Here is a 10,985-nt window from a genome sequence, read left to right on the forward strand (position 1 = left end):
TAAAAAATCATAGGTTATAATTTTTTTGCTACAAAAAAGCAAATTAGGATGCCTAGTGGCCCTAAAATTCCACAGTAATTTGTTTACAAAAAAGAGTGTGCAATGTGTTTGTGATTCTACAAAAAGACAAACTCAATTAATAGCACACGTTAATTCTGCAAGAGGCCCAGTGGCCAGTGGATTGTGGGTTCAAGTCCCACCTGGGTCATATTTAAAGTGCCCTAAAATTCTACAGTAATATGTTTAAAAATTGTTTGTCCTTTGTGTTGCTACAAAATGCCAAACTCAAATAATAGCAAATGTTGGCTATGCAAGTGGCCTAGTGACCTAATAGATAAGGCATCAACCTCTGGAGTTGGGAATTGTGGGTTTAAGTCCCACCTGGTTTGTGTTTGAAGTGCTACTCAAATTCTATGGCAATTAAAAAGCTAAAATCAATTAATAATGAATATCATGCAGAAGATCCGGTGGCCTTACAGATAAAGCGTCAGCCTCTGCCTAGGCATTGTGGGTTCAAGTCTCTCCTGGGTTGTGTTTTCAGTGCAGCAAAAAGTCCAATTTCAATTAGCAAATATGAAGCATGCAAAAGGCACAGTGGCCTAATGGAGAAGGCATCATCAGCCTCTGGAGCTGGGAATTGTGGATGAAGTCCCACCTGGGTTGTGTTTGAAGTGCTGCACAAATTCTATGTTTTTTTGTTTTTGTTTTTGTTTTTTTGTTAAAAGACCTCTAATGTGTATTGAGTTTCTGCTAAAAGCCAAATCAGTAAATGTCAGACCTGGAAAGACTCATAAGGCATCAGCCTAAGATATCATAAAAATTTCTGAGGTATTTCTGAAAGCAGAGCATTAGGAAAAAATATAGATAGCTCTGCGTAGTATTTTAGGAAAAGGAAATTCAGGCAAGGCTTAATAGATCTGTGGAAAGGTCAGCTGGATGGAAGCTTCAGTCTATAGAACTGAATAATGTGTGGTTTAATGCTGCAGTTACACATCAACTAATATACAAAAAAAAATCTACTTGTTATAAACCGATTTAAGCACTTACATTTTAGTCTGAATTTACTATATTCGCCATGTTGATAGGGTCATGTGACCTACAGCTGTGTCGCTTCACAAGGTTCAAATAGAAATGATTGATTGAGTCAGTGTGGAAGAACTTGACTGGTCTGCATAAAGCCAAGTCCTAATCTCAGCTGAACACCTCTGGTGTGACTTTAAATGCAGACCTTGAGCCAAAAACTCATCACCAAATACCAAAGACTTGTAACTATGGCTACAGTCATTTTAAACACTTCCAAAACTGAGATGGAAATACAATTTTTAAATACATGATTTATGCTTCCATCTTTGTTGCCACAGTTTTGGAAGTGCCTTTTTCTGTTCTAAAGAAGGGGTGCACCAATACTTTTGTCCATATAGTGTATGTACAAGTCATGGAAGTTTTTGGCTCAAGTTTGCATTTAAAGTCAGCTGGGATTAGGACTTGGTTTTACCAGATCAGTCACGTTCTTCCACACTGACTGAATTAATCGTTGTCATGTTAGAATAGAAAGGGTCCTGTCCAAACTGTTGCTATAAAAGTAAAAGCACACAGTTCCCTAGAATATAATTACATGCTTAAACATTAGGATTTGTACTCATGGAAATTACTAAAACCTTTTCATTAGAAGAGCAGTATAGTGTATTGTAGAGAATGCCTGAAGAAACAAGGTCTGGTTAATACAAGCTCAAATATTTTTGCATTTTATTCTACAACATGTATCAATATACCATTGTGTTTTTTTACTTGAAAAAGTGTCTATAAGGTACTACAGACGTTGTTGAGACATTAGACGTTATTGCATTGAACAGACAAACTAATTAACTCACTGCAATTAGTCACACTGCAAAAAAAATGCTTTTTTTTTGTCTTGTTTCTAGCCAAAATATCCAAAAAGTCATTTTTTTAGGATTTTCTTGACAAGTAAAAAATATTGTCTTGTTTAAAAAAAAAAAAAAAAAAGAAGTCAAAAGTAAGTGTGTTTTTGCTTGAAACAAGCAAAATTATCTGCTAGTGGGGTAAGAAAAATAAATAAAGAGAAATTAGATTATTTTGCTTGTTCTAAGCGAAAACTCACTTAATTTGGACTTTTTTTTTTTGCCAGAAAACAAGACAATAATTTTTACATGTTTAGGAAATCCTTCTTTATTTAAGAATTTTTCGATATTTTGGCTGGAAACAAGAAGAAATGCATTTTTTGCAGTGCACTTTCATAGCCTCATTGTGTTTATAAAACTATTTTAACTCAAACATTCAGGGAAAATGTTTTTAAATGTGACCCTGGACCACAAAACCAGTCTTAAGTCGCTGGGGTATATTTGTAGCAATAGCCAAAAATACATTGCATGGGTCAAAATTTTTGATTTTTCTTTTATGCCAAAAATCATTAAGAAATTAAGTAAAGTTCATGTTCCATGCAGATTTTTTGTAAAATTCCTACTGTAAACATATCAAAATGTAATTTTTGATTTGTAATATGCATTGTTAAGAACCTAATTTGGACAACTTTAAAGGTGATTTTCTCAGTCTTTTTGATTTTTTTGCATCCTCAGATTTCTGATTTCAAATAGATGTATCTCAGCCAAATATTGTCCTATCCTAACAAACCATACATCAATAGAAAGCTTATGTATTGAGCTTTCATATGATGTATAAATCTCAGTTTTGTCAAATTTAACCTTATGACTGGTTTTGTGGTCCAGGGTCACAAATAAAGTCTGAATAGGCTTAACGGTGGTGATGTTGAAGTTATGTGACCACGGTTTCGCTTTTAACTTCATCTGATTGTATTCATGCATGTTCATTTTTAAAGTCTATCATGATTAATAAAATATGTACGAATCATAAACTTTTGTTGGTCACAAAGTTTATTTTCTGCAATAATCCAAAAGCCAATGGGAAAATGCTATTACTGTAAAATCTCTTATTCACATTAGTGTCATCCAGCCGAAGTGTGCTGATGTCTTTCCTGATAGTCTTGTAGGAAGAACTGGAGCATATTCATAATTTACTCAGGGTTTGGCACTAAAACCAAGACACTTCCGCTTTTACAGGATCTTTGAGGTGTTGCTGCCGACGGCTTGCGTGGAGGTGCTGTATGAGGAAGAGCAATTCACATGGAAGTGTGTGGAAGTGAATGACATGTAGTTAAGCTTTAAAAGATCCCTGTCCTTTCTTATTCATTTGGTGAGCAGCACTTGAGCGCAAGAACAAGACTAATTTGACAGGCTCACAATTATTCTGTTGATAAGCTGCAGTCAGAGGAAACTCATCTGCATGAGCATGAGCTGGCCTTGTGAAAAACAAGTGCACTTAATTGTTTTGAATGTGCACTTGTGGTGTACTTCCAATCTTAAAAGTATACTTTTTTTAAAAAAGTGATCTTACAGATAACATAATATTATGAGGTACAGTAAGAGTACTTAAAGGAGTAGTTCACTTTCAGAACAACAATTTACAGATAATGTACTCACCCTCTTGTCATCCAAGATGTTCATGTCTTTCTTTCTTCAGTCGTGAAGAAATTATGTTTTTTGAGGAAAACATTTTAGGATTTCTCTCCATATAGTGGACTTCTATAGTGCCCCCGAATTTGAACTTCCAAAATGTGGCTTTAAAGGGCTCTAAACAATCCCAGCCGAGGAAGAAGGGTCTTATCTACTGAAAAACATTTACAATTTATATATTTCTAATCACTATAATCTCTAGTACACACAGAGCTAGACAAGATGAGCATTTGAGGTTAAAAAGTATATAAATTGTATTTTTTTTTTAGAAAATAACTGATCGTTTTGCTAGATAAGACCCTTCTTTCCTTGGCTGTGATCATTTATAAGCTGCATTTTGGAAGTTCAAACTCAGAGGCACCATAGAAGTCCACTATATGGAGAAAAATCCTGAAATGTTTTCCTCAAAAAACATCATTTCCTTACGACTGAAGAAAAAAGGACATGAACATCTTGGATGACAAGGGGGTGAGTACATTACCTGTAAATTATTGTTCTGAAAGTGAACTAATCCTTTAAAGGGAGACACTGTTATGACTGTTTCTTAACACACTTTTAAAAAGTGCACTTTGAAACAATGTCAAATTAAACATTTTGTTTTAGTTTTAGTTTTAGTTTTTTGAGAATTAATGGATGGATAGACTTTTAAATACATTTTAAATCATTACTTTAATAATACAATAATAATCTTTAAAGTTACATACAAATATTTAAAGGTAATATATTTTAAATGTACTATGTTGCATAAGCATTATAACTTGCATTAAATATATGTATTTTAGTTTATCACGAATGCTTGTCAGTACATTCAGCAGTACTTTAACCATATTTCAAAAACAATAAAAGTATTCTGAAATTAAATACAGTTAAAGTCAAAAGTTTACACACACCTTGCAGAATCTGCAAAATGTTAACTATTTTAGCAAAATAAGAGGGATCATACAAAATGCATGCAATTTTTTTAATATTTCACGTAAAAGATGTTTACATACAGTCCACAAGAGAAAATAATAGTTGAATTTATAAAAATGACTCTGTTCAAAAATTATAATACACTTGATTCTTAATACTGTGTTGTTGTTGTTGTTTTAGTGAAAGTTGTTCATGAGTCTCTTGTTTGTCCTGAACAGTTAAACTGCCTGCTGTTCTTCAGAAAAATCCTTCAGGTCCCACAAGTTCTTTGGTTTTTCAGCATTTTTGTGTATTTGAACCCTTTCCAGCAATGACTGTATGATTTTGAGATCCATCTTTTCACACTGAGGACAACTGAGGGACTCTCATATGAAACTATTACAGAAGGTTCAAACACTCACTGATGCTCCAGAACGAAAAACATGCATTAAGAGCCGGGAGTGAAAACTTTTAAACAGAATGAAGATGTGTACATTTTTCTTATTTTGCCTAAATATCATATTTTTTTAAAATTTGGTACTGTCCTTCAGAAGCAACGGAAGATACTTAAGAGACAAAATAAGTTAAATTTACCCTGATATTCAAAATCAAAAAGTACTTTTTTTTTTTTTTTTTTTAAATTCACTATGGACTATATGTAAACATCTTTTATGTGAAATGTCTTATTCAGGTCAGTGCTAAATAAAAAATAACATGCATTTTGCATGATCCCTCTTATTTTGCTAAAATAATTAACATTTTGCAGATTCTGCAAGGTGTATGTAAACTTTTGATCTCAACTGTATATAAAGACGTACTTAAGTCCTACTTAAGTGGGTCAAGAGGCACTAAAGTTTGGTTAATTGCATTTAATATAAATTTAAACTACATTTTAATTTAAATGCACTTAAAATGCAACAAAACTGGTTATACCAGAGTTTTGCACTAGACAAAACAGCTTTACTTTCTGTAAAGCTTCTTTGAAATGATGCATATTGTGAAAAGACTGTATTCATTTGAGCATGCACTTCCTCTTTCCTTTTACCATGATACACGAGTTAAAACAAGTAAGAAAAAAATGATAACAAATCCTGACATATATTTCTGCGTGTACGTGCATCTTTTGGTATACAGATGTGGATGAAATATTTACTGCTTTCCTCACTCTGAGGCATCTGAGACTCCAGTGGGAATGACACGTCCTGATAAACACACAGTTTGCTGTGTTTTGTTACTGAATTATTGAATTGGAGTTTGAATGTAACATCAAAGCAGATTTTTCTTCTCCGTGCATGCCTGACATTTTAATTGAAATTTGTTTAAAAGTGTTTTTTTTATTAGGACTGTAAGGTTTTGAATGCTAACATGCTGACAACATTGACAGGCCTTTCACATTTGAATCTGGACTAAAGCATGGCAGCCCAGTATAGATTTCTAGATATTGATTGAAAAATGTTCTGCATCTTTACTATTGTTCTTTATAACTGAGATGTAATTTGCAATTCTTAGACGAAAAGTCTGAATTGTGAGAGAAAAAGTCGCTACCTTTATTTATTTTTTACATTTTGTTCAGAAACATGCTTGTCGCAATTTCACAATTCTGACTTGTTTTCTCACAATTTTGAGTTTATATCTAACAATTCTTAGAACTTCTTAGAATTCAATTCAAACAAATTCTTAGACTTCTTAGAATTCCTCAGAATAGTTTTCGAAATTCTGAGTTTATATCTCGCAATTGCAAAAAAGCCACAATTATCTTTTTTTTTTATTCTTTGGTGGAAACAAGCTTGTCATCATTGTCACAATTATGGCTTTTTTCTTGCAATTTCAAATTTATATCTTACAAATCAGACATTTTACTTCTAGAAAAATCTGAATTGTAAAATGATAAGCCAGAATTGCCAGAAAAAAAATATATAAACTCATACTTGTGAAGAAAAAAGTCTGAATTGTCAGATTCACTTTTTAAAGTCAATTAACTTTTTATATTTATTGCAAGACATTTTTCTTACAATCCTGAATGTATTCAGACACTTTTCTTAGAATTGCATTTATACAGTATCTAGAAATGATGAGTGTTTATCTTAAAATTCTAAGAAAACAAATCCTAATTTTGAGACATAAACTTTTTTTTTTTAATTTTGCAAATAAGGTTTTGATTTTTTTTTTATTCACTGGTGAAAACAAACTTGTCACAGGTCTGCCAATTTTATTAAATTTTTCTTGCAATTCTGAGGAAAAAAGAAGTCAAAATTCTGAATTGTGAGATAAAAAGATAATTACCTAAGAAAAGTCTAATAGAATAATTACCCAATTCCAAATTATGAGATTTAAAATTAAATAACATTAAAAATTGTATTGCTTTTTAATTTTGAGACTTTTTTTCTTGCAAGAGTTTTAGACTTTCTTCTCATAGAATTGTGAGTTTATAGTTTATAGAAATTCTAAGAAGAGAAACCCAATTGCACTGCATAATATTGAAATTGCAAGGAAAAATATTGACGAATAGTTGCAAATAAGTTTACCTATTTATTTTTTGGTCAATAAGTCAGTCATAAAATTTTAATTGGATTTTATTTCTCAGAACTACACATTTACACAGTACCTAGAAATTATACGCTTATATATTGCAATAGTGAGCACAGTGAGGAAAAAGTCTGAATTGAGAGATAAAAACACAATTACCTGTTTAATTGTTGAGTAAATATTTTTGTCACAATTGGACTATTTCTCAGAATTGCACATTTATACAGTATCTAGAAATTATACGTTTATATCTTAAGATTCTAAGAAGAAAAGTAGACTTGTGAGATAAAAACACAACCTTTTTAGATTTTTGCAATAAATAAATAGAACATTTTCGTGTCCCAATCGGACATGCTTAAACAGTGCCTAGAAACCTTGCAAGAAAAAAGTCCAAATTGTGAGATTTGATCCTGTGGTGGAAATAACCTTCCATATGTATTCTCTCCAAGTTCTTATAGACAGTGTTTTGCTTCATGGTGACTGAGGCTTTGGGAAAGGACTTGTATTTCTGTCCTCCATAGGAGACGTCAGACGGCGTGTGGCGCGTCAGATCCTGTCAGCAGAAAGAGCTCCACGGGGTCGGAGGTCAACAGGAGTGACAAGCACGTCTCGCTGAGAGGCATTCTGGGACATTTGCCCTTCTTCAGACTGAGAAAGAACCCCTGGTGCCACTGTGGGCAGATACACACTCCACAGTCACAACACAAATATACACTAATAAAGGTCTCCTCGTCTATTTCTTTATTTCTACCAAAATGGCACACATAGAGGCAGAGATATGTACGAATCCTATTTCTTCAAGCATCTTGGAGACATTGCCATGTTCTTCTGGATTAAAATAAAGGTTTATTTCTGCCAAAACGGATTTAGTCTACCTCAGTTTGCTCTGTTTCTTCATGTAATCCCAGTCGGACTGGATGATGGTGAGATTAGATCTCATACAAAAATCTCATTGGATTATTACAAAATTGCTATTTAAAAAGGTCATCTGGTGCAAAACTAACTTTTCCATGTTGTTTGAACATTAATGTGTGTTGGCAGTTCGTGTACACAACCACCCTACAATGATAAAAATCCACCCAGTGGTAGTTTTTTAATCTTTAAAAGTAATATCCCCTTTTTAAAATCTGGTCATTCTCAGTTTCTTGAAACTTGTGACGAGATACATTTGATTGACATGAGCGTCGTACCTTAGCCCCGCCCTCACCGAGCTGAAACAGTCCCAATACGATCGCCATTGTGTGATTTAGGCGAGAGGAAGACTCTCAGGGTGTTCTGTTGTTGGATGTACTAATGCATTTGTCATTTTCTTCCGACATCTGAGCCGCTGAAGATGCAGAGGTTTAACGCTACTTTCGTTTTTTAGAAGGAAATGTTCGTGTGAATCGTTCCTGATGCAGCTTCACCCACAGCAGAAGTGAGTATAAGGGTTTTTTATGCATCTTTGCAAATGGCCTTTCATAATGATGTGCTTGATGGCAAGTTTCACCGATAAACGCGACTAAATGCGGCTAAAAGTAAACATAATCCCAGAGAGGGGCGGAGCGAGCAGAGCTCATTTGCATTTAAAGGGGCCATGTCTTAAAATTTGCAGAGCAGATTTTGACAAGGTAAAAGGGTGTTTTTTACACTACTACTGAGAATTTTTAGCCAAAGTATATTAGAGACTTTTCATTAAGACCCTAAAGAATATTGTGGATTTGTGGGCATCCGATGACCCCTTTAGTTCTTCCTGCTAGAGCTTTAACTCTACAAACTCCAAACTCAGGCCAGATCTTCAGACTGATCTGACTCCAGTTGCTGTCTCTTTTATAACTGATCAGAATTACGGTTTTCCTAAAAATGACGATTAAACCTAGGAAAAATCCCATAGACTTACATTGACGGAATCTATCTAACCAAGCCTAGCAACTAGAATCATGTTAAAATGCTAACGATACTAGAAACATGCTAGTAACATGCTAATCATGCTAACAACAGGCTAGTAATGATAACATCATCTTAGCAGCATTCTAATCATGCTAGTAACATGTTAATCAAGCTAGAAACATGTTAATAACTTGCTAATTGTTAGAAACATGCTATCAAATGCTAATCGTGTTAATCATGCTAACAGCATGCTAGTAACATGCTAATCTTGTTATAAATAAGTTAACCACATGCTAATTATGTTATGAACATGCTAATAACTTGCTAATCGTGCTAGTAATGCTAACATCTGGCTAGTGACATGCTAATCATGCTAGAAACATGAGAGTGCCTTGCTAATCGTGCTAGTAATGCTAAAATCATGCTAGCTATGTGCAGAGTACCTTGCTAATCATGCTAGCAACACGTTAGTAGCATGCTAATCATGTTAGAAACATGCTAACAACATGTTAATCATGCTAGCTACATGTTAGTAATATGCTAATCTTCCGTCATTCTCTCCAAAAGTTTTCACCCCCGGCTCTTAATGCATTGTCTTTTCCTTCTGGAGCATCAGTGAGTGTTTGAACCTTCTGTAATAGTTGCATATGAGTCCCTCAGTTGTCCTCAGTGTGAAAAGATGGATCTCAAAATCATACAGTCATTTTTGGAAAGGGTTCAAATACACAAAAATGATGAAAAACCAAAGAATTTGTGGGTCCTGAAGGATTTTTCTGAAGAACAGCAGGCAGTTTAACTGTTCAGGACAAACAAGGGACTCATGAACAACTATCACTAAAAAAAACACGCACAGTATTAAGAATCAAGGGTATGAAAACTTTTGAATGGGGTCATTTTATATATTCAACTATTTTCTCTTGTGGACTATATGTGAATATCTTTCATGTGAAATATCTAATTCAAGTCAGTACTAAATAAACAATATTTTATTTCATTATTTTATTCTTACTGAGCTTCCTTACAAGTTTCACAATTCGCCACGTCTGTGTGAAATTACGGCTGATACTAAAATGGACAAAATGTCTGATTGTTTTGATGAAACAGAGCTGCAGAATACACAAAGAGCCAGTTCTCATTAACAAGGCTTATTTGAGGTGGAAATGTCACGCCGTGGATCTCAGTCATGCATCAGAGATTTTATTTTCTTCTCCTGTCGATCATGCCGACAGCATATTTATTGTTTTTTTTTATCAATAGAATTTACAATTCTATGTCCATCTGTCTCAGTTGACAGAATGTCAAACCTCATAGAAGCACAAACAACTGTCAGAAATTCAAATAAACAAAGACTCTTATTGAGCAAAACAAATTTGTAAGCAAGAAACTACATTAATCAGCTATGGCACTTATTCAGACAAGTTTTACTTATGAAAAAGATATTGTAATATCAAAAAATTAGGAGATTATTAATAATATTTAGTAATAAGGCATGTTTTTGGTCGGTCTTATAATTAAAAATAATACAACCTGTATAACTTGAGTGAGAGTTATATGAATAAAAACAAAAAAAACACACAAATGCTAAATTGTGGAAACAAAACTGAAGAAACAACAGAACTAATTAACACATATAAAATGCATATACATTTTAATGGTAATTATCAGCATATATCCAATGTAAACATGCTTTACAGTTAAGATTTTAATATAAAACATCTTCAATGTCTTTTGCTAGTGTCCAAAGTGCAGGTGCATTGGTCAAAAACTAACAAAATATCTCTAGGCCATAACATTTCTAAAACATACACTACCAGTCAAAAGTTTTTGAACACTAAGATTATTAAAGTTAAAAATAAAGTCTCTTTTGCCTCCCAAGCCTGCATTTATTTGATCCAAAGTACAGCAAAAACAGTAAAATTTTGAAATATTTGTACTATTTAAAATAACTGCTTTTGATTTGAATACATTTAAAAAATTAATTTATTCCTGTGAATTCAAAGCTGAATTTTCAGCATCATTACTCCAGTCTTCAGTGTCACACGATCCTTCAGAAATCACTCTAATATACCGATTTGCTGCTCAGTAAACATTTATTATTCTTATTCTTATTATCATCAATATTTAAGTCATTTAAGTCATATTTTTTGATCA

General features: G+C 33.3%; 1 protein-coding gene across 1 annotated transcript in view; it reads right to left on the reverse strand.

Annotated features, from left to right (window-relative positions):
• The window catches only part of LOC141330808 (structural maintenance of chromosomes flexible hinge domain-containing protein 1-like), a 38,215-nt gene extending 30,445 nt beyond the window's left edge, over window positions 1-7,770 (reverse strand). Inside the window, exons 1-3 of the mRNA XM_073835569.1 lie at window positions 7,717-7,770; window positions 7,499-7,636; window positions 5,554-5,641 (exon numbers count right to left, since the gene is read on the reverse strand). Coding sequence (XP_073691670.1) covers window positions 5,554-5,641; window positions 7,499-7,636; window positions 7,717-7,770 — 280 coding nt within the window. The remainder of the gene's footprint in view (window positions 1-5,553; window positions 5,642-7,498; window positions 7,637-7,716) is intronic.
• Window positions 7,771-10,985: the final 3,215 nt, after the last annotated feature.

The sequence above is a fragment of the Garra rufa genome, chromosome 3, assembly GCF_049309525.1.
Source record: "Garra rufa chromosome 3, GarRuf1.0, whole genome shotgun sequence".
Taxonomy (NCBI): Eukaryota; Metazoa; Chordata; class Actinopteri; order Cypriniformes; family Cyprinidae; genus Garra; species Garra rufa.